Raw genomic sequence first — 25,008 nt, 5'->3', positions numbered from 1 at the left:
GATGCAGAAGTGCATAGGAACGCAAAAAGCACTATTTCCTGTAAAAACGTCAGACGGTTTGTTTACATGTCATTGGTACTACACTGATTTGGCTGAAATATCACTAAATAATTATTAAAATCTATACATATTCAAATATTTCGTTGTTTACTCCCTTTTTTTAACAAATATAAGGTTATTTGCTTTCACCGCTTTCTGTTTTTGCTTGCTCATGCAAATCAGCTGATCGTTTGACACTTTTCATGAACTTACAGGAAAAAAAACTCCGGACTAAATCCTGTAACTTCTGACTAGGAACAGTTGCTCAGTTACTCTCTCAAATGTGTTCCCACTTACAGGTTTTATGTCAATAGGAACGACTTCCTGTAAGTTCTGACTAAATCCTGTAAACCGGACTGCTATTGGAACAGACTAAATGTGAGTGTTTTGCTACAGTGCTAGACTGTAGCGTGATTTATGGAGGGCTTCTTTTCATATTTTTACTTTTCTAGTTCCAATCGAATCGATTAAAAAAGTGATTCATCGTCATTTCGATTATGAATAATTTAAGTACTTCTACGAGTTAGGCGAGCCATGTGACCTGTAAATTAAGATTCCGATAATTTTTGTCAATCAAATCATCCCCCAAAATGGCCATCGTACTTTTCGGTAGAAGTCAATCAAAATTAACAGAATTTATTATGAAAACCGAATTTACGCAACGCTATCAATTTCCACAAATCAATAGCCGGATTTTGCGCCTCTGAACATTTAGTTTAGTTTATTGTCATATCGTGAATTTGATAATGTAGCTAAACCGCTACGATGAGTACATGACTAACCTATCCGGCAGTCGTCAATGAAGCTGACTAACAATGCACTTTAGCCAACAGCTGCTAGAATTACCCAATTTCATTTATAGTTATGTGCACACAGTGTAGATGCATACATGTACATATATGTAAAAGTGTTAGTGGGTGTACTATACATGCAAATATGCATATATGTATTTATACATATGCAGTTGGGGATTTGACACCGTTGAACTGAAGTACACGCGCCCGAAGCCACGTGAAGCACATTTCTAATTACGAAATAAACAACTTTTATGAGAGGTGCGGAGAAGTGAGTGAAGTCAGGGTAAGTAAGTAATTGGAAACGCAAGAGGAATGTGTGCATTTAATTTCTACCAGGTTTTACTGCAAAGCTAAAATTCTGGTTTTTGAGTAGAAACCGCAAATGCATACAAACGTTGAGGCAAACTCAAACACGCATGCACACATGCATACATACATACATATCAGGGTAGCCAACTCATTTTTGAGAATTCCCCGATTTCGATAATGAAATTCCCCAATCTTGACCGAAATTTCGTAAAATTCCCCACCCATAGATATGTCCTTAGTTACAAAAAAAAAAGAAAAAAAAATTTATATATTCTCTGTTTATTTTATTTTTAAATCTAATTGATCTAAGTATATATTCATAAACCAAACCAAAATTATATAAAGTTAGTTAACAAATAAAGAATAAGAAATGTACATATAATATTAACACACATACAGTGGGCGCGAAAAAATTTTAGTCACACCAAGCTTTCACAAATATTTTTTTTTGTTACTTAATTTGGGTTTTTTTTTATAAACAATTGGTTCAACTTCGTAAAAATTTCGGGCTTTTTAATTTTTCTAGAAAGATTTTCAGTTTTGTAGCCCACTCAATTCTAGCATAATAAAGTGCAAGTTTCAAGTGGCTAAAAAATTTGGTTTTAGATTTTTTTTTTTTGAGCCGAATGTGTTGCGTTTCCTTCCATATATGTAAATATAAATTGTGTTTGTTCGTTATATGAAACTAAAGACCACAAAGAAGATTCTAAAAAAAATCAACGGTAATTTTTAGCCATTTGAAACTTTACTATACCAGAATTGAACGAGCTACGAAACTCCATACACAAAATCTTTCTAAAAATTCGAGTTAAAAAGCTCGATATTTTTACAAAAGTTTGTTGAATTTGTTTTTTAAATATTGCACAAAGTTTGAAACTTAGATTTAAACGGCTTTTATTAAAGGATGAACTTATAAAATTCAATTCAAAAGTAACAAAAAACTAAAATAATAGGTACGTACATATGTCGTTTGCTTATGTCACAGCGTCTTAAATTCTCCACGCAAACTGAAACCCCCCGCAAATCGGGGAATTTTCCACGGGTTGGCTTCCCTGATACATATGTAGGCATGTACACATATGCATTTACAGTCAACAAACGTGAGCGTGAATGAACTGATTTTCGTTAAAGCCAAGCTGTGATTATAAACGCCCAACGGTGACAGAAGTTGTAAGAAGCGGTAGGCAGCAGAGAGTTGGAAGCACACTTCAAGCTGAAAGCGAGTGGTTTGGGGGAAGTCAAAACTTACAGGCACTGCATTGCACTCCATGCAGTAATTCATACAGTCAGTCAGTCAGTTAATCAGTTAGTCAGTCAGTGGTGCTTGGCAAGCATGTGTAGGCTTGTATGTACAGCACTTTCGGTCGTTCATTCGCATTGCATGCATAATCATATCAGAGTAACTGACTGGCTGACATCCAGGCGGCAAGCTCTCTTAACTGGTGCTGCTGTTGTTATTATTGTTTTTGTGGTTTTATTGACTGGTTTGCTGCTTGTTGGCTGTTGCTTGTAGCGCAAAATTAAGCTGAATGCGCGTGGGTTGGTGGGCGAGTGACGACGACGGCGGCGACGAAGACCGAGTTCTTGTTGTTTTTGTTGTTGCCATTGTTATTGTTTTTGTTTTTGTTGTCGGTTGCGGCTTATAATCTCATTGAAAACTTGTTTCAGCTCACAAACGCACACTCGCACATATTCGCGATATGCAAATATGTTGTGCTATTGTATAGATAACATAGCAGCGGATTTTCTGTTCGTAAGTTCTCAAGTGTGCGCTTCTGCATAGTTATGCCCAGTAGAGAATTTAGCTCCCACAAAACTGACTTGGATTTACCTACATATGTACATATGTATATAACTTTAGATTAGATTGGAGAGACTGACACCGCGCAGAGCACGGGGCACACGTAGGCTGGAAAAGCCTGTTGTGGTACCACTGGCGGAAGCCATTTGTTTCACTGCCTACCTTAATAACACCGGCACACAAAAAAAGTAGTGTGTGCTTTTAACCAGACCCACCTACCGACATGTGTTTCCACCCGCAGGATCCCAATCTGAGGTCCGTTTAACTCGTACCACTCCTAAATTTCCAGTTATTTGCGAAAATTGTGAAAAAATTGCAACAAATTCGCAATTTACTCGAAATTTTGAAGGTATACGAGTCAAACGGACCTCACATTCGGATTCGGCGGGTCGAAATACATCTTGGTAGGTGTGTCTGGTTAAAAGCAATCACCACTTTTTTTGAGTGCCGGTGTAATTGAATCACAGAGTGCGTTTTATATATGTAGCACAAAAATTCGAGAACGTTCGCCGAGTTCCGGTCGGCCAAACAATTGAAAATGTACTTGTTAAAGAATTGGTTGCACTTGCTAGCCAGGGAGCGGCAATGGCATAGATAATGTTCGATGATCTCCACATCTTCCTCGTTGGTGCGGTATCCTAACCTTTTTCCGTGTGTGGCCATCAGGCAGTGTCCGGTGAATAACCCAACTACTTATCTGAGAGAAGAACGGACCAGCCGAGTGGGAGCTAAGTATGGATCGCTTTTCCTCAGTCGTTGGTAAAATTTGTTTCCACAGCCCACCTGGTGTTTATCTCCTCGATGAGTTCGGCCTTTAATCTGTGTTTGACTTCAGATATTTCCGACCCCGTCTTTGCCAGCTCGACGGCTCTGGCACCTTTCCATTCGTTCCTCTTTGGCATTCTTATGGAGAATTTGTTTTATATAAAAAATTGAGGAGTGGTATAATCTAACTATCGTAGATTATCCGGTCGAGTTACAAGGATTCTTGCGTGTCCGAATTTAAGGTTTCTCCATGCCTGGATCGTATTTAACCTGGCCGAACTGCAGCCGGCCTGCAATTTGCCGTAGAGATCGACAGGTGAAAGATTGAGCATTGAGCACGGCTTCCATTCCTATGCACTGGTTCCACCTTGACTCTGTACAAAGTGTTGTTTTGCGCAGGCCATCATACGGTTAGGCCGTAGAAAAGGATGCGTCTTATCACAGCTGCGTGCATTTAGTTACTACATATATGCGGTTTTATTCCCTACTTTTTGGCTATAGCCGTCTTAAAACTACACAGAGCGGTATTGGCCTTCCTGGAGCGGTCTGAGATGTTTCGCTTCCCGTCAAGTTTATTGTCTAGAATACTTCCCAAGATTTGTAACCTCAGTAGTTTGAATAGTGGGGCGTTATGCTTCCTTGTGAAGTGGTATTGACGCTAAGTTCACATTCCTTGGACAAGATGTTTAAAAGTCTAGGTGCATTTTGCAGTAATACACGCAAGACCTTTAGACGCTTACCCATTGCTATAACTTGACAACCGGTGACCTCTAGACTTAGAAGTAGGGCGTTAACAGTTAAATTCCAGAGCAGAGGGGAGATAACGTCCCCTTGGGAAGTGTCTCTGGTCACATGTTTTCTATCGGAGCTGTCCCCCAGTTCTGATAGAAAAGTTCTCTTTTCGAGAAGGATTTTTACTTCCGAGTTCTGCATAAACTAAAATCAAGGCCTTCAATTTGCTGTCTTTCCTTTGGCTTTGACAACTGTAGCCTTATACAACACAGAATTTTGATTGCCGACGTGAGTCACTCAAATAAAATCTGTGAGTTGTCTGTAGGGTGAATGTATACACACACATACAACTTTTAGTGTATGCATTTTTGTATATATGTAGATATGCACAACTGCATAATTCTACAGCTATTAGAATAGCTCACTGTCTATTCGCCGTTGCTTTGTTATGCCGCTGGAACTCGACTCTGTTGGCATTTGCATGTAGTCTCAAAGACTAAAGTGAAAACAAGACAAGACCCGGATGAATGTGGATGGAAAACGAAACTTCACATTTTGCGGAAGAAAGTTGCGGCGGTAGCAAAGGCAAAACAATGCCGCACAGTAGCAACAACACCAACTGCATTAAAATGTTTTACATATAACAATAACTACAATTGTAGCGCTGTGCCTGTTCTGAACAAAAACAAAAGTACTTAGGGTAATAAAACCGCAGCATGCGATGGTATGGTGGGATATATCCTAATATTTCTATATTAAAAGTTTTAGTCTCTAAATTAAGTTTTGTACTTTTTGTAAAACTGTAGAATTAAAATAGAATTTCTATAGTTAGTAGCAAATTTTATTTTGCTACCGTTACGCGTCAAACGGCATGTTCGATAAAGCAAGAAGAGTTTGTATTAAATCGTCAATTATTTAATAAAAGAACTTATTTTTGATGCAAACGACTGAGGGTGAATGCGAGCAGCGAGTTTCCTCTCTTGACCAGTCAGCTTGACAGAGAACATTTCTAATGGCGGGTAGAGAACGTTAGAAATTATGGAAAATTCGAGCTTACGTTAGAGGATCTAAAATACCGATTAGATAATATTAACCCCCGTTTTTCATTAAACAAAATTGTTTAAACATGGAGGTTCCAAAATAACGGCATTGGTCATCATAGTGCTATTATTTTTACCGACACTGTTTATACGTACTTTTTGCTTTGCGGACGGCTGTGACATGCGAGTGAATATTCTTCAAAGGCAAAGCAGACCAAAGAAGACTTCCTCTATTCTATTTAGGCTTTCAGTTTGCGGATTTTTGATGTAAGGACATACAAAAGAAAGGACATAATACGAACGGACATATGTTAGTCAGTGCATCAAGATAATTTATACATACATATTTGAGGTACGTATGTATGGAAGCAGTTTGAGTTAAACATTGACAACAAAACAAACAAAATATATGTACATACATACTTATATTCATGCCAATTGATATCAGAGACTTCGTCTGCGCAGCATATTTATTTTCAAAGCTAAAAATGCAACTGGGATGAATTTAAAATCAATGCCCTACATTCAGTAGAAATTAGGGCTGATGATACCCGTGTACCGACCAGGGTATACCCGGGTAGGTAAATACTTCAAAATTCTAAAAATTTAACAAAAATTTACAACGACAAATTTTTTTTTAAGATTTTCTAGAAAAACTATAAGTATTCAGTTTCATAGGCCATTAAATTCTAGCTTAAGAGAGTGCAAGTTTCAAGTAGGTAAAAATTCGCGTTAATTGTTGATAAGAACGAGAACGAAAAATGACACTGAAGATGGCACAACGCCGAAACCGGTTTGTCTCCAAACCAAATTTGACAAGGGATGACGGAAATTCGTTCCAAAATACATTAATCGGCCATATCGCCAATTACATGTGAATAAATCTTCCCCATAGTTTTACATGGAAAACAAAACCAAATTGGGAAAAAAAAATTTTTTTTTTGCTTTATAATTTTTGGGAATATTTGCGCACGTGAAATTCACAATAGGGCCGGATAATTTCATTTGATTTTATTTATTTTGCTGATTAAAAATTTATTTGTTCATTTTCAATAAGCAACCGGTAACACCACCTTAAACAAACTCGCCTCGCTATCATCCTCACAGGCCCAACAAACATTAAGGTTTGAGCTTAACTTCAGGTTAAGTTTAAATCTAAGGTATTTCTTAAATCTTCAACGCTGTTTCTTAGCAGTATCTCAAGTAGAGAATCATAGCGTTCGCAACAAAAAAGGGAATTTTTTGTTTGTATGAAAACAGGACTTTTTCTCAAGTTTAGAAAAAGTTAGTTCTCAACATGGAACTCCAATGTGATTCCTTAATTGGACTCATATATATCATTGAATTACTGTAATTAATATAGTAAAGTAATTTAGCTAATACAATTTAACTTGATGCTTTTAATATTCAGCGTATGACGCTGTGAAGAGATATTTATGTTGTAGACGCGAATTGCGGCGGTCAGCCCCAATTTGTTAATCTGATGATCCTCGGCGCTTGTTGCACGCCTTTAAATACTAAATACACTAAATACCGACAAGCAAGTACAGTGCAAAAATCTTTTAAAATTATTAACGTCATTTAGACACAAAATATACCAAAATCACCACAGAATTGAGAGAGATTAGGAAAAGAGATGAGGTACTCAGACTGTCGCCTACAAAAAAAAATATGCATGTTTTATGTGTGTATGGGTAAAGAAAGGAAATCGCGCCATAATGTACACAAATGTAAATTCTCCCTGCAGAGAAACGCCAATCTACTGAATATTTGTAAGTATTCTAGTATGTAGATTAATAGGTTCATACATATCAGCTGTTGCTAACACAGACTACTTAGTTTGTTAACTGATATGAGCTGATGCAGTGACTGAACAGTTCGATAATTTCGAAAACTTTCAGTGTTGCAACTAGCAAACACGAAAATGCGTTTAAAAGGACGTAGGAAGACTGCGGCTGTTCGGTTTTGCCGTTCTGAGATCGAAGTTACATACATATCGTCGTTTAAAGTACAAAACCGCAAACTTCAAAACCTCTTAACTGACATTTCTGCCGAAAAAGATATTTGCGCACCGGAGTCTCCTGGCATCAAGCCCTCATCCAATTGTAACAAAATATCGATACTTAGACATAAGAAGCAGAGATAATCAGGAATAAAAGAGAGCACCTTTTTTAAATAATACAAGCTTTACTTCTATAAAATTTTGGCAACCTGGCGTACTAGGTTTGGCATTTTATTGCTACGCGCTTTTGTACTTCAAAGTTTTATTTGTGTACACATTCATTGAAAAAAAAATGTAAGAAAGAAATCGTACGGTCAAATTAGATTCGAAAATTTATGATCTGAAGAGTTTTTGTATAGCAATCAACTATTTTAGAACATTATATACACTCTAAAAAGTGCATGTAAAACTACTACTGAAAAGTGTTTATTTTTCAACCAGAATCTGTTCAAGTATATGCACAAGATGTTCAAGATTTGATTTTGAACATGAATTGTTTAAAATATACACATGAAATGTTTAAAATTACAAACATTTTGAAAGTAAAAATATATTTTTTACAAATAATAAATCCTAAGTGCCAGGGGCGCTCGCAGGAATATATTTTTTGGGGGGGTAGGGTTTATACTTCTAAATACATATATATCATCAGCAAATACTGAAAATTCGCTCTTTAAAATACATTTATGAAAGTTTTATTTACAGTACGAAATAAATAAATACACTTTTTAAAGTATCATCAATTGCATTTTACTTACATAAAATTTACAAAGAACTTTACACAAAATTTACAAAGAAATTTTTGACCGGCTTCAAAAAGGGGAGGTTATCAATTCTTCGGAGTGTTTTTACTTCTTTTATTTCTTCCACCGCATAACTTTGCACCGCGTGAACCGATTCCAATAATTATTTTTTTTTACCGGAAAAATGGTACCTTAAGGGTCGTCTCGTAATTTGGTTTAGATCCGATCATTAAATCATGAAAAAATTAACGGTTAAAGATGCACTCAAATTTCAAAAGTAATACAAAATTTTAAAAAAGAATTTTAATATAAATAAATTAAATAATTTCACGAAATTTTTACACTTTTTTATTAATTTTCGTCGATTTCTGGTTTCTCATTTTTTAATAATTCGAATAACGAAAATTTAACTGAACTTGAATATTTATCATGTAGCTCATTTTGGTGGAACGAATTCGAAGTTAGCAAATTAAATCTTCGAATGCTTATTAAGTACATATCAGTGGTAAACTTTTTTAGGCTGTAAAGTGTAAAAAGCAACTGAGTATGCATTGCATATTTTTAGGACAATGTTTTCATTCGCAGAAAATCTTTAAAGACTTCTCAATAAAAAAAGAAAAATTCTTACAAAATGACGCACAAGAAATGAAAAAGAAAATTTTTTCTTTCAAAATTTCTTATATCATAATAAATTTAGCCCCAAAACCACCCCTTGTGTGCGCTACGTGACAAAATTGATATGTAAAAGTAAACAGATATTGTTTAATTTTGCTCACACTAGGAGAGGAAACTGGTTACCACTCTTTATATGCGTAAATTTAAATGAAAATTTTTTAGAGGAAATTTTAAACATTTTATGTGTAAACTGTGAAAATGTGAGCAATAAATGTTTAAAACTCAAAAAACAAATTTTAAATTTGTGCTACGCCACACATATGATAAGTAAAAGTAAGCAAGCAGTGTTTAAATTTGCATTCATTAAGAGAGGAAACTGGTTACCTATCTTAATATGCGCAAATTTAAACAAAAATCTTTTAGAGTGTAAAGATGACGCATCCGAATTTTATGGATATTTTGCCGGCTGGAAATATGAAAAATGGCAATAGCCTATATGGAAAAAGGATGGCACAAGAACTTGTGCAGCTGCAAAGCAAATTGGTACTAAGCTCGTTCCGAACTAGTAGCTTTCTCTGCAGGGCATTTATCCGCAAATATAGTATGTATATACGTATGTTCTTATGTATGGAAATTTATAAATGTACATATGTACATATTTGCATATGCATGTATGTATATGCATTAGAGCGGGTCGGTTCCCATACAAGCGAATGAAGGTTGTTAATAACCACCGAAATCCTCACACTGTCGATTTAGGCGCCATAAAATCAGCCAAATCGAGTTTCCAAAGATGCAAATTTTTAAACCTTTTTTGCGACCCAGTCGAATCTAATATGCATACATATGAGATATTTTTCAAAATTGGTTTTGGTCTTGAAAATTCGGTAAAAATGTTACCTTTTAAATTATGAGTGGCGTTTTTTTTTTTATTCAATATGGCGGACAAAAATTTTACGTGTTCAAACTTGTTGCACGGAGGTTTTTGAAAATTAAAATGGGAATCCAATATGGCGAATTCGATAAATTTTTAAATATTTTTCCGCCGTCAGTTTCATTTTTCGAAACTGTATCCGCCATATTGAATTTCAAACAACGGCACTCCTGATCATCGATTTTTTTTTACTTGAAAAGATATTGGAGAGTGGAGGGGGTTCATTTTACGAATAATAACTCATACATATGTATGTATGTACATAAGTGTGAAAACATGTGTACACAGTTTAGCTTAATTTAATGTACGTATGTATGTATGCATGAACATATATACGAGGGCTGTCCCAAAAGTACCCGACCTAACATATAAATACTGGCATTTAAAAGATAAATTATAAATTTTATAATAGTTAAGTACTATGTAAATAAGTATTTTTTAAACAGCAATCCATAGTGAACGCTCTCAGTCACTCTCATCTGAAAGGTCTAACAGCCAGTTTTACGGAAGAACAAGTTGTTTTTGACTCGCTAGTATTTGGAAATTTATATTTAGTAGAAGTTGGAAAAGGGCTGTCTTAGATTATTTTCTTTTTCCAAATCTGAAAAAATGGTTATGTAGGTGTTAAAAGATTTGCCAACAATGAAGATATTTTTTGAGGAACTTGACAGTGGTCATGTGTTGAATTGTCGGTACCCAGTACTCGGTATTGGGTATACCTTTAAAAAAAAATCGGTTCAACAATCCAACCTTTAAATATAAAGTGAGCTTTAAAGTTAAAGGTTAATTCAGAAAATGGCCCTTAGTAGGGAAAAGTGTATGGATCTAAAAGGAGAGTATGTATTTTGTTAATTAGTAATTAAAACTATTTTCAAAATTTTTTTATTGTTCTCTTTGTCAGGGCGGGTACTTCGCGTAGCGCCCTCGTATTTTTGGTATTTTTGAAAAACAAACGTATTCAGCTTTAGAAGTTAGCACACGCTCATTGTTTATTTTGGCAAAAAAAATAAATAAATAAATGTTGACCGTTCGACTTTTCTGCTATAGATTTTGAAACCAGTGTCGAAACATTTTTGCAAATTATAGCGCAAGTAAGCTAAGCCAATTGGCAAAAACAAAAATCTAACAAGATAAGTAAATAGCGTCTACGCAAAACCGCTGGCATATATATACATAAGTACATATGCATGTATGTACATACAAAATACATATGTATATGTATTTATGCACATAAGTAAGTATGTGGCTGCATGTACTCTGTATCTACTACATATTTTTATGTCCACATGTACGTACATAATGAACATTCGCTAGCTGCCAGGGAATTAAATGTTGGGCAATTTCATTTGGCGAAAGCACATCTTTCCTGGATCCGATGTGTTTATGTAGTTTGGTTTTTATTTGCAGTGATATATATATGTACATATATACATATAATGCTGGGATCGCCGGGGATTAAAGTCTCTGTGCGATGTTCGCGTTTACGTACAATACACAAAATGTATGCAGATATCTGCTCTGTGCTTTTTATAAACAATTTTCGGGTCAATAACCCTTAAATAATTTTGCCAAATAACCTAACTTATACTGTTTCGAAATTAAAATCTTCATGTAATATTAAAATATGTAATGTCACACTTCGAAGTAGCCCTTTAAGATAAAATATGTATGTACATATCTAATAGACTCAAGATACTTTGCAAATTGGCCTAATTTATGAGCATGTTAAAAATTCACTTAAAATACGAATCATCACTTTTGGTAGGTTTAGACCTCATTTGGCAGAATTTTTTGTAGGCAAAAGATTTTTGTAGTGATAACTCTGGTTCCTATTTTCTTAGACAGACGATCAAAATTGTGCCTTGGCAGAGGGCAGTACTGCGGATTAAGCGCGCAGCGAGATCGTGACCAGCTAAATATTTTTAGGTCCTTTAATTATTACTTTTACTTATAAAGAGAAGAACCAAAAGGCTGTTTATAATTTTGTTGCTGCAAAGGTTGCTCATTTTATAAACTTTTAGAAAACAGAGAGATTAAGAATTCAAACTTTTTAGGTTTTAATTCAAAATTAGTATAACAAAAGTCGCCCTTTTAGACCCCTCGGTCGTCAAGGGTTAAAGAATTTTGTTTTTTTACTAAACTGTAGGAATCATAGGATACTCAATAAAAAAAAATACTTTTTAACCGTAATTAGCGTCGGCCACAAAGCAGAAATTTATACCATAGGCCCATTTAGGGACAAAGTCATGGAAACCTTCAGCACCCTGTATCTCAAAATGTAGAGGTATGGGTAAAGTCAGTTTCGGAATCAGCGGATCCAAATCCATATAAAAAGAGATATTTCATCCAATGTACACAACCCCAAAATGTTTATTGTCACCTTAACGTGGAATCTCTTAGTTGCTGGTAAAGATAGATATTTAAAACTTGAAAAAAAAATTCTTTTTCTACACAGCGGAGTTCAAATAATACTTTTACAACTAAAACATTAACATTTTTTACTAATTGTTTTTCCTAAAAGTGCAGGCTACAATATAGGTGTTACGGAAGATAAAGCCAAAAATACTTCCTATGTTGGGATAAATCATGAAAACCTTCAGCACCCTGTATCTCGAATCTTGACGTGGCGGAAAAATTTTGGTGCCGTTTACGAAATCAGTAGGCCCAATCCCATATAAAATATTATACATATTGCAACATATGTATATTCGGGTGTTTCGCCGCGTTGTTGTTGTTGTTGTGGCGGCTACTCCAGCCCGCCCAGATCGGCATGTTCATCAATGTTGTCCATAGGGGTTTTGGGTGCATGCGAAAAGGTGCCGTGAGTCATGTGGCGACTCTCCGCAGGCCGGGCACATCTGCGTTGACTCTGCTCAGGTACGTGTTTAACCTGCGGCAGTATACGGCATTCACAGGTCGAGAGTCGCTGTAAGTCGTTAAGTCGCTCATCAGTAATCTTTAGAGACAAATCTAGCAAACCTACTAAAATAAAACAGGGGGTTCTACGGGGTGGTGTCCTTTTCCCACTACTGTTAAACTTTTACATCTCTATGCTTCCTCAACCACCAGAGGAAGTCTCGATTGTCCTTTATGCTGACGATTGTTCGATAATGGCGAAGATTGCTGTATTATACCAATCTTGTGACTATAACAATTTTTGTCGTCACATTTTTTTTATTTTGTACCAATAGCCGAATATAAAAAGATACTAATCTGTACAAATTAACCAATCGAGTGGCAGCGCCTTAAAACTTTGTGCAATATTAAAAAAAAAAAATTGTAAAATTTCGAGCTTTTTTAACTAGATTTCCTAGAAGATTCTGAGTCTCAGTTTTGTAGCCCATTGCATTCTAGTAGAATAAAGTACAAGTTACATATGGCTAAAAATTACGCTTGATCTTTTAGAATTTTAAAAGCAGAAAGTGGGAAACTTAGATTTACACGGGGTTTGTTAAAGAATAAACTATATTTTAATTAAAAAAATAACCAAGATTAAATAACAACAAAAATGATATGTTAAAACTTGGCAAAAAGTGGTTCGGCTTAAATTTTTTGACCACTGTATATTTTTTTTTTTTGTATATTTAACCCGCATCCATTTTTAACACAAATTACGTTGTGCATCAATTTGGTACATAGGGAAAAATAACCTAGGTAGTATTCAATGAAATGTTGGATTTTTTTCAATTTTTATTAAAGACCAACGTTTATTCATTTTCTGGTAATAAAAATAAAAATGCTTCATAGAAAACATTAACTACTTAATATTTTAATATGTTTTCGAAATTTGCATCAATTTGATACAAGCGATGGATGCGGGTTAATTGGACATGCACATTGCACATAAAGGTATGTGCATCCATATGTACTTATATAACAAAATTAAACAAAAAATGTTTACGCAAAAACAAAACCGATTCTAATTCTCACATAAAAATTCAAGATTATCGTTAATTTCTTCATGATCCAATGATAGGATTTAAGCCAAACTAGTAGGGGGCACCTGTGAGGTAACACCCTTCTTTAAAAAAACAATTATAGAAATCGGTTAACGTGATCCAAAGTTATGCGGTAGATATCATATAAAAAAATATATATCCCGACGAATTGATAACCTTCTCCTTTTTGGGAAATCGGTTAAAAATAAATGCCTTTGTTTGCCTCTTTCAAAGCTCATTTTGCCTTTTTCAAGTTTTTAGTGCCTTAAAATCCTAACCCTCGTTATTACCAAAGCCATTCAGGTTTTATCATCGGCGTGGTACATACCTATGTACATACATACATACAGTAGTGGAAAAATAAATAGGGCACGACGTTTTTACAGTTTTTGCCTATTTTTCTTTCGTTTATTTAATATTAATTTTTTATTATAGCTCATTATATAACAAACACCCATGATTCAATTATTAAAGGTTTTGTAAGTAGCATTTTTCTAAAATTTGGCACTCCCACCCACAGGGATGGTTTATGGAAGCAGGAGAAAAAGGGGAAGAATTCAATTACACTTCCTAAAATGGGAGCTAAATTCCATAAAAAGGTGTGGATAATAGTGAATGGTGGTATTTTAAAACAAAAGCGAATTTGATTTAATTATTTAATTTAAACAAGCTTATTTACATCGAATATAACCCCCGATTTTATGGAAAATAAATATTTCTATGTATATACCAAACTCGCGTACGTCAGATGGCGCATAACTCGAGAATGGATGGAGGATGGTCCACTTTCAGCTTTTTTTTTGTTGTATTTGTTTGCCAGATGATGGATATGAAGAAGCTATTTGTTTGTGGAAAATATGCAGTATTTATTAAACAAAAAAAAACGGCAAATATAAAAATTTGGAGCTTACGTTTCCTTCGCGGATATGGCTCGATTGTTTCGAATATGGTAATTCGAATTCTTTGATGTCGCACTTTTAATATTCTGGGGAGACTATACAACTGTCAGAATATTAACCATTCGCCGGGTTGCCCGAAACAAAATTTAATGATTAAAAATATCAAAATATAAAAAAATATAAAAAATATTCGCCATAAAAAGGCGTTTGCATTGTTCAACTTTGCATTCTACTTTCAACTAATCGCTTTCAACAAAGTTGGTCGCCAGCCAACATTCGCCTCGTGCGTAAACCTTTTAAGTGTGCAATTACATACATCGTGCCATTGACTAAACCGAACTGTCGTGTGACGATTGGGCCTATGGATGCGGTTTGGCAATGTTATATTGCGTCAAAGCCTCATTCGGAGACACCAGGATACCTTCGTTGGCTCATTTACCAAAACCATTGCATGCTTTACTTTACAGCGACTTGGCAGAATCAAGAGGTCTCCACGAATATCGACAAATATATTTCGGCATTTAAGGGAATTTCGTTTTTTTAGCCTACATTGAATTTCTGTAGTCCAACGATGCTCAACCATTTTGTCTTGTTGGCGCCAGCGAATGAAGAACCAACATTTCTTCAAATTTAAAAAGTAAAAATTTCACTACTAACAATTTAAAAATGTTCTTAAAACTTGCAAAGATATTTGGAAAAGAAATATCACTGTTTTTGTTTTTAGGAGTAGGGTGGGAGTGTCATTGATAAAATTAGAGCGAGAGAAAGTTTTTCTTACAAAACCTTTCATTATTGAATCATGACAAACACCATATAAATTCATTTTTCAAATTTTGAACTAAAATCATAAAAATTCTGCAAAATTGCATAGATTTTCAATTTTTTTACCCAGTAAGTTTTAGTAGAAGGAAGTTTAAGTTTGTTCGAAATTTTTTTTTTTTGCATGGAAAAAGTGCGTAACACATTCCGAATAAAAATTATCCAAAATCACGGCGATTTTTTAGGAACTTCTGTCTGATTATTATTGGCAAAATTTGTTTACTTTTTTGTAGAGCAAATTTTAGGCGAGCATCAACCGGGTTTTGGGGCATGTTTCACGAGAGAAATTGCTTAAATAGCTACCAAGAATAAATGCACAAACCTAAATATGTATGTAGAGATAGTAGATATCACAATAATATATTTATTTACCTGTTCATTATTTTATAATTAAAACTAGAAGCCACTTACCCGTATCATAAGCAGCCTTCAACTGCAAATTTATATCATTCGGATGGGGTGGCAGATAGTAGATGCACAGCTTACCACTTAAATTTATGTAAACATTTACATACGGACATGCATATGTACATATGTACTTACACCCACTATGAACTTAAGTTTCACTTTTTACACCTCACAATTTTAATAGGTATTTCATATGTACCTCCTTTGTCAGATGGTTGTTGTATTGCATGCTTTGGTCTTCGCAGTCTTTAAAAATTGAGGATTCATGCACTGTTTTCTTTATTTGGCTGGTTTGGCCACGTTTTTACGAAACTTGAAATTGTATTCATTCAAAAATACATATGTACATACAAACATACCATATCCGCTGTCTGTAATGGTTGCGAACGTGCTTCCGGTGCGATACTTCGCGGCGCTACGTATTACTTACAATTTTTATTAATTATTCGTTATCGTTGGCGTACAACAGCTCGCCGCTTTGGTCTACTGGAGGTGATATTGTAATTCTTTTTTTATATGTATGTTCATATGTATGTATAATCGTGCTGTTCACCTGAACACTTGATAAAACGTACGCGGGCGAACTGGTTGGTTAAAAAAAGAGGCGCAAGTGACTCAAACTTCACTGGTTATTCAATGAATATAACAATTTTACGCATAGTTTTCCGTTTCATCACCAACTCTACTTTTATCGAGGACGTAATATGTATGTATTTATGTACCAATCTTATATATGCATGTGTGTAATTGCTTTTCAATGTTTATATTTTATTGCTTTCTGTTTTTGTTTTATTTTGTACGCAACGTCAAATAAGCTGCAACTCTGCGCTGCTACTGTTGACGTCGGCCGAAGCCTGTGCGCAAAGCCATGCCGAAAATTAAGTTAGTACAACACATTTAGCGGCAGAGACGGCGACGGCGTTATCCAAAAGCAAGGCAACAAATACGATGACAAAGGCAGAGTAACGACTAATTTCACGAAACCACAACAACAAAATCGTTGAACATCTGACTTGGGCGTCAGTGTGGGCGGTGATTGGGTGCGTGTATTGGTGTTAGGTAATGGCGTTTGTATGGTGGCATTGATGGTGGTTTATTACGTTTGTCGAGCGAGTAAACTGCACAGCACGGTATGTGGGGATCGTGTACAAGAGCAACAATGGTAACAGCATTGATCAAAAACACTAATTGCTTCTGTTGTTGTTGCTTGGAGTCAGATACGGACAGCCACTTCTTCTATATTTTTTTGTTGGGCCAGGGGCTGTATGCAGGGTATGGGGCACAGTTGCTAAATTTGAAAATGGATCTCGTAATGGGCGCTGTTTCCACTCGTCGTACGCGCGTGCTCTTCAACTTCGGATGGCCTCTCTTTAACGCTACAAATAGCTGTCTGCCAGACGTTTCTAAAATTACACAATTCAGCTCATTGCCCAATAATTTCTTTTAGATTTTTTGTGTTTTCACATGCACTAGGCCAAAATAAACAAATTTTCTGGTAAAACTAACTTGAGTGCAGTTAAACTTGGCCAAAATCTGATTGGCATTTGTTTGTATTGTCAATATATATATATAAGTATATTCTCCACTTTGAAGCACCGTAAAGACCGAATTTCCCAATCAGACAAAACAAACCGCATCGAGACGGTGAACGAAGCCGACTGAAGCGTAGACGCTGCGCCGTGAACATTGCGTCGTCGTTCATAATGGCTGAGAGTGTTGCCAATGTAAATTTTAAGCTTAAAATTAACTAATTAGACAATGTAAGGCAACAGCAAGCTGTAACAAAGGCTACGTTTCTTTATACATTCCGGATAATAACATTTCACAGCCTGAATAAACAGAATGCGTTTGAAATATACGTTAACATATCATCAGAAACTTTCAAGTTTGTAACTATTTTTGCAACCCTGGGGGTGTGTTCAATAATCGAGGTGTGAATTGTAAACGTCAAGGCGTAGTCATACAAGGTGGTGTTCATGATCCAATAATACAAGGTGGTATCAGTGGTGACAGCTCGATTTGTCACTACCTTAGCTCAGTTGAGTAAAGCCCTGTATGCAGCTCTCAAGAAAACGGTCAAGTAAAAATTGAAATTCCTCAAGAAATAATGGAACGGGCATATATTTCTGTTGCAAACCTGGGTTGCCTTATGCTCTTTTTTCACAAAAAACTTTAGAAAACTGTAGTAGAAAGTGTAGTAAATTTCTTAAGAACTTCGTACTGCCTTAAGGAAATTTGACTCAAGAAAGTTTTTTAGCCATTTCTTGTACATCATTTTATATGGAGTTTTTGCTTTTCTTGAGAGCTGCATACAGGGCTTTAGGGTTGACACGGACAATATTGTCAAGACAATTATGTCAAAATGATGTGTTTGTTGTTATATGAAGTCGTCGTGTTTACAACAAACACATCATTTTGACGTAATTGTCTTGACAATATTGTCCGGTGTAAACCCTAAAAGCCTAATTATGGCAACTTAACTTAACTTAACGGAAAGTAGAACTTAGAGAATCAAAATGAAACAGATTTCGCCTTGGCATTAAGTTACGTTAAGTTTCGGCTGTTCAATTATAAGCAACATCCATTTAACAGAATTTTTAATTTAGAGCCGTAAGTAACGTTAAGTTGCCATAATCAGACCATAAGTTACTGGCGAACTTATACCACGTACGGACCGCAAACGAAAACGCTTTAAAACGAGTTTTGGGATTGTGGGCTGAGAGCTTTTCTCACCAGCTGTTAGTTTTTTCGATGAAATTACTGCACACAATTTTATTACAAAAATTTACTCTCTTTTCTGTTATTTCGCCGCACAACTTTGTTAGGTCGGTGTTATGCAGACAAACTTTTGTTTGCCAAATTAAATGGCTGCTGCTTAGTTTGCTCGGAGGTGGTTATGTCGAGTTTGGCACAGGGTTGCACGTTCATTATGGTTTTCATGGCTATTGCCAACACGAAATGAGAATTTCAGATGTACATAACGCGCAAAATTTAAAATTTTTGTGTATGACAACACCGAATTTGCTGCAGTTTGACCAAACAAAATTAGTTTGCTGTGAGAGTCGCCAAACTCGCTCTCTCCGAATTTGCTGCAACAACAATTGCACGCAGTTCGCCAAACAAAATGTCTGCATAACACCGACCTTAGAAATATTAACGTTGACCAGCTGTTTTTCCAATACTGAAATTTCGCCACGCCAATTGATTACTTTAACAGTTTCTTTTATCTTACTATACGGCTTTGTTTGCTTTTAGTCCTGAAATGTCATCGCCGCCGTGAATGCTCAACCTCATGATCCAACTACACTAGATCTGACAGGATGAAGCAAAAGAAAAAAGTAATTTTTTGGCTGACGTTTGTAATTTCGGCGCCATGTTAATTTCTGTGAAAAGTAAACAAAGAATATGAAGACGAAGCATAAAGAAAAAATGCAAGCAATGTTGTGCACATGTTTGTGCTAACCAATTTATTATTTTTGTACGTGTTTTTGCATCCAATCACCGCGCACTTCATTTTAATTACATTTGCACAAAAAATCACTTAAAAATCACCGACAAAATACACATAAAGAAAGAAGCAAAACAGAAATAGCAAACTTCGAAATTACGAACGTCACACACTTTTTTCTCAATTGCTATTACAAATGGTTGCTTCTCAACCGGTCAGATCTGTTCTAATTGGTTCATGGCGCAATCTTGTGTTCGATCAGTTCGGAAATTCCGATTATTTTGGAGCGGAAAGCGGGAACGTAATCGAAATGTAGAATGGGGTTGATTGAAGATCGATAAACATTTGAAAATTAGATGCAACCCTGACATTATTGAAGCCTATACTTTGGCAAATGTTTATTGCAAGCTTCAAATATACGCGCGTGGGAAGGAAATCTTAAGAACATAAGTTTTTTGCATGTTAGGAAAGAAATACCCACCTGTTTGCTTAGCGGTCACATTATGTTATTTGTCTGTTTGTAGAAAGTCACGGGAAATTAAGCAGCACTATGAACAATAGCTCAGCTGAACCCATCATTACAGTAACATTGGAATCCTCAGGTGAGTTGGTAAATTTATTTTATCTGCTCATATATTCCTAATATCGAGTTTACAAACAATGCAGACATGGATTCACCAGTGGCGAACCTTGATGCCGAAACTAGAAGTTTACTTGGAAATGGTGTTAATATGCCTACCGTACACAAGTCCATAACGTCCTCAAAGGTACCATGTTCGTTTACATTGTTTTCTTTACTTAACTGCTTCGCGCCCGCGGCCATCTTTGAAATGTATGTTATTGTTTATTTCTCTATTTTCACAGAACTTCTGGATGGAGCTACCCCAAATGATAGTCGTTGAAACTCGTTTTATAACACAGCAGATAGCAACGCAACGCAAAATATATTCAGCACAAACTTTGTTACCGATAACTGATGAACAAAGTGAACTTAATAACCGAAATATGTCTTTCCCAATTGCTACGCAAACGTCACCTCCACCAAAATTGGAAGACGCAGCGTCTATGATTAAGCCAGATTTAGTTGATGCATTCGTTTCAACCGATAGTCCTTACCCTTGTCGTGATCGAGCACAGCAAACTATGAAGGCTTCGAAACAAATGACAGCAATAGGTATTCAATGCAATCTAGACGACGACCTGGCATTTGTAAGAACGTCTCGGAGTAATGAAGAATCCATAGAGAAGAAAACTGACGTAAAACAAAAGTTTTTAAGATTTACCAGAGAAAAGTCCATATTTTACTTAAACGGCAAGAGGGAGTGTATGGTGTGTGGACAGGTAGAAAAAAATACGGAACGAATGCTAAAACATTTGGCTCTGCATTACGGGCCACCTGTTCTGTGTCATTTGTGTGGTTTGCAATTTGAACATCAAACTTTAATGCTATCCCACGATTGCGAAATGAAGGAGCGGAGAAGTAAAAGGCGACGTAGAAAAAATCAGCAATGCCCCATTTTCTGGTGTGGCTCAATGCATAGGTCAATGGACGCACTGAATGATCATATAGGTAAACATCTACGACAACAACGCAGGCGTGCTTGTGTAACTTTCACACTTGACCGCACAGTAGTGCTTAAAAGACCTTTGAGAACAAAATCAAATTATTTACATCGTTGTAATATTTGTTTGCGTCGTTGTAAAAACGCTGCCAAATTTGCCAAACATCGAAAAAGGTGCGTCAGTAGTTTCATGGCACGATTGAAGGAACAGCAGGACATTGCGCACATACTCATACTATGCAAAAATTAAATGGCGAGAGAATTATGAAGTAAACCTTCAAACTAAAAATGATTTATTGGATTTAAAAATGAATTTGCCATCGAATAATCAATATGATAAACATGAATTCATGAACTCTGTGGTCAAGCAGTCCCAACATTTTCCAAATCAAAAAGATGTATTAAAAAGCGTTTGGCTTTATCTATGTTAGAATGAGCATTATAAAAAAAGGAAGCCTTAAATCACATATTTTAAAATGTATTTACGTTTAAGGAATTATATTTTCTTGGAAATAAACAAAGTAAAATTAATGCATGCGCTCTCCCATTTAATTGTTATTACATCATGAATTTGTTATTCTTCTCTGACAAGTGTTTGGAGGAGCGTTTCGCATCCAGAAACAATGAGTGTACATCGTCGATGTCCTCTTTTGTAATCTGTGTTCGTCCATTCACCTTGGTCATTTGATGTGCTGGCGTAAGCAGTTGCACAGCATAGCGTAAAGTAGATGTGCTGCCAATGTCACTGAGACGGCTGAATGCTGATCCTTCCAACTGAAGGCCTTCCGTTTGGGCACGTAGCTTTATAATTTGTTCCATTTCCGAGGATGAATATGGCAATGTGCGTATGATTAGTAATCGATCAAGTAAATCTAGTGGTATACCATGCGGAGATACGATATCAGTTGTGCCGCTGGAAAATGCAGAAGAATTGAATCTATAAAAACAATATTTATATAATGGGAAAAATACCGTATGACACAACGTCCGCGGTTCGTGGCAAAGATTACAATAGGCGCTATAGGTGATTCAAGAGATTTATGTAAATATGTGAATGTTTCCAAGTCAAGCATATGTATTTCGTCTATGAAGAGTACGCCTGGTACTAGTTCGGCAATACCCTGATCGATATACTTGTTTACTACTTTGTTAATCTCCATACGCAATTTGTCTGCAGAAATTTTAGTACTAATAATTTATCATTCTATGTAGATATTTCTTACCTGTAATTTCTGTTTTCTTTGGCTTCATCAACTGACCCATCATTGAGAGCACGTCTTGCCCGCCTTGTGGGCGTGCATTTGCAACATCCAAATCGTGTAATGTGACATCCTGTATTACTTCCTTCTTCTTGTGTACATCACCTTTCGGCAGAGGTACATATTCCTCAGTTTCCAAGTCGAATTCAGTTGCAAAAGTGTCGCTGCGTCCCTGCCGTTTTACAGCGCCACTATTCGCTTCAATATAAATTACATCACCCACTTCCACTTTTTCCTTCTGCAGTGACTCGAAAATGCTTGGATCGAGCTTCAACTGTTTAGTACCTTTTGCCGTCTTCAGACCAATTACCACGTTGCTGATAGTTTTGCCATAACCGCCCATTGGATTCTCAGTTTCGACAGGTGTCAATTCAGTCACTTCACCCTCATACACTTCCTTCGTTTCGCGTATGCGCAAGCCAATTGAACGTCGGAAATTTTCCATCAAAACTTCAGTTTTTTTGATTTCGCTGCTGAATACTTCAGAGCCGACCATGGGACAAAAGGGTACTTTATTACCCAATTCTTGAGCAATAGCTAGAGCTATTGCCGTCTTGCCTGTACCTGGTGGTCCGGCTAACAACAACGCACGACCAGCCATTTTCTTGGACTTAATAAGATCTAAAACAATACCGGCGGCTTCGCGTGCAGTCTTTTGCCCTACCAGACCAGCGGCGATTGGCAGTGGCACGCCATTCTCATCCAGTCCCAGACCTTTCACGTGGCTGTGTGCTGCGATGCGTTGAGTGCGCACAGTGCTTTTCACTTCCTCGATCTTCATATTGATTGGAATAAGTAAGTTTTATTAATTTTAATGCGTGTCTAGACTTTATCGATCTAACTTTTGCCTTTTATTTTTGGGGAAGTTTCAAATGGCGTTTGGCGCAGCGCACGCTATTTTGTTTTTATTTGAAGGCCGGCTGTCAAACCTAGGGTTAGGATTGTCCTACTCACAAGAACGATACTATCGATAATTTTTGCTCCGTGTATTTTTTGCATCGATGCTTTTAACGAAATCAAACTTTTCTTATCATTTTTTGCTGAAATTTTATTTATTCGTTTTGATACTATGTACATGTTTAATAAAAAGGTTTTAATAACTCTGCAAAGAAATATGTAAAGTATTGTTGTATGTATGTATACTTGAATTTGCGTAGTAAAAAAATCAATTTCCATGAAACAATCGATGAAGATATCGGCAGTGTTGCCTGTTGACCTTTTTATACGAAGACAATATTTCTCCTTGTATTTTAGTACTAGTTTTTATAAATCAAAAAAGGAAGCAACACAGGCCAAGGCAGAATGCGGGAGCGAGATAATTGCCTGGTTATCCAACCTTGTATTATTGAATCATGGTTTTTTGTGTAAAAATATAAAAAGCATAAAAATTATGTACATTAGCTAAAAACAATGTTGTCAGGTTGTTGAATTGGTCGTCATTTTGAAGATTTTTCATTGCCATAACGATTTTTCTGTATGTGCAAATTTGGCTGGTTCTCAACTTTGCACATAGTTACACAGATAACTAAAAATTACAGTGTAAACACTTGTTAAGAGTTTGCCATTTCTGCTAATACATAATTGTGTCGAAATTATAACATGTGCAGCACTAATAGTAGTTATCGATAAGTAGTTTTCTTTATCTTTGTTTCATCACTATTTGTGTAGTTTTTGGCGGCCAAATTGGTACCTTTTTAAGGTACCAAAAATTCCGTGATTGTTGGCAAAAATCCCGGGATTTTCGGGATTTGTAATTTTCACTGATGACAATAACAGAAACTCATTTTCTTGACCAATATTGGCTATTTTTCTTTTTTATTTAATAATTAATAATAAAAATGTTAATAACAAAAATCAATATATTCGCGAACTATGGGCCAAATATAGTAAAATTGCGTTTTAAGCTTTTGATTCTGAAGTCAGTAGTTCAAAAATGATTTGAAAAATTCAGAGAAATGTGCTTAAAGAAAAAGTATGGGTATCAAATTAAGGAGGAAATCCTGTAGAATTTAAACAGATTCAAGTTTTTGACGCAGAAGGACTAGTAAGTATCGAAAATTACTTTTGAAATTTTATCCTTGACATTTCGCAATATTTGTTTTTGAAAAAATTATATGTCAAGGACTTATATCAACTCTATATAACTTAATCTGTTTAAAAATTACCTATCCGTCTTTGCGAATCCAAAAAATTCTAAAGAAATTTCCTCTTGCATTTTTTTCTACATTTCATTGAACTTTCTAAATAATTTTTGGAATTAATCGTATCGTTGAAATTACAATGTCCAGTAAAAAAAATCCTGACGACAGAGAGAAAAAATAGAAGCGCTACATAAATAAAAAAAGTAGGTTTCACACCCATTTATTTATTACTTATTTTATGGTAGGCGAGCTTCTCAAACAATATAGAAGCAATTTTTTCGATTTAATTTGTTGCAAAGTAATGAATATCTATTCCCGGGATCGGAAAAAGCTGAAAAATGAACATCCCTAACTGGTACATATTTTATTGAGTGAAGAGAATTATGAATAAATTCTTTAGTAAAACTTGTTAGTATGAACAGTTTTTAATGCACATCGTTAAGTTTGAAAAAAAATTTAGCTGAAAATGTAATTTTACTGTAATTAAAAATATTTTTGTAAAATTCGTATAAAAGTTAAAATTTTTATTTTTTACGTATAGCAATCAGAAGCTAGAATAAAATGAAAAAAATCAGTAGGGCTTCCTGGTTCCGTTTATTAAAATTTTTTATATTTTTACGAATGTTACATGCAAATGACGATTTTTGAGAGCCATGCTGACGATCTCTGACTTCAATGACCTGGCGACACTGGCTGAAAGATAAATTAAATGGCCCGTAGTCATAGTCAAAATAAAGTCGACTTTAAAGTTAGTTGC

General features: G+C 35.6%; 3 protein-coding genes across 3 annotated transcripts in view; 1 reads left to right on the top strand and 2 right to left on the bottom strand.

Annotated features, from left to right (window-relative positions):
* LOC118737645 overlaps positions 1 to 17,484 on the bottom strand; it is a gene marked incomplete in the record, with an annotated part of 155,003 nt that extends 137,519 nt beyond the window's left edge. Inside the window, 1 exon segment of the mRNA XM_036468295.1 lies at positions 15,845 to 17,484.
* Positions 17,485 to 19,662: 2,178 nt separating this feature from the next.
* Positions 19,663 to 21,386, top strand: LOC118737647. The gene is made up of 3 exons (XM_036468297.1): positions 19,663 to 19,891; positions 19,956 to 20,056; positions 20,154 to 21,386. The coding sequence occupies exons 1-3, from the start codon at positions 19,840 to 19,842 to the stop codon at positions 21,099 to 21,101; spliced, it is 1,101 nt and encodes a 366-aa protein (XP_036324190.1). The 5' UTR covers positions 19,663 to 19,839; the 3' UTR covers positions 21,102 to 21,386.
* On the bottom strand, positions 21,309 to 23,103 carry LOC118737646 (ruvB-like helicase 1). The gene is made up of 3 exons (XM_036468296.1): positions 22,075 to 23,103; positions 21,824 to 22,022; positions 21,309 to 21,764 (listed from the first exon to the last, which is right to left on the bottom strand). Exons 1-3 carry the CDS (start codon positions 22,889 to 22,891, stop codon positions 21,410 to 21,412), a joined length of 1,371 nt encoding a protein of 456 aa, XP_036324189.1. The 5' UTR covers positions 22,892 to 23,103; the 3' UTR covers positions 21,309 to 21,409.
* Between the last annotated feature and the right edge of the window lie 1,905 nt (positions 23,104 to 25,008).

Source organism: Rhagoletis pomonella, unplaced genomic scaffold, assembly GCF_013731165.1.
Source record: "Rhagoletis pomonella isolate Grant_MI unplaced genomic scaffold, Rhpom_1.0 Rhpom_scaffold_00004, whole genome shotgun sequence".
NCBI classification, from domain to species: Eukaryota; Metazoa; Arthropoda; class Insecta; order Diptera; family Tephritidae; genus Rhagoletis; species Rhagoletis pomonella.
Note: the sequence above shows the minus strand (reverse complement) of the source record. Positions and strands in the feature narration are given on the sequence as shown.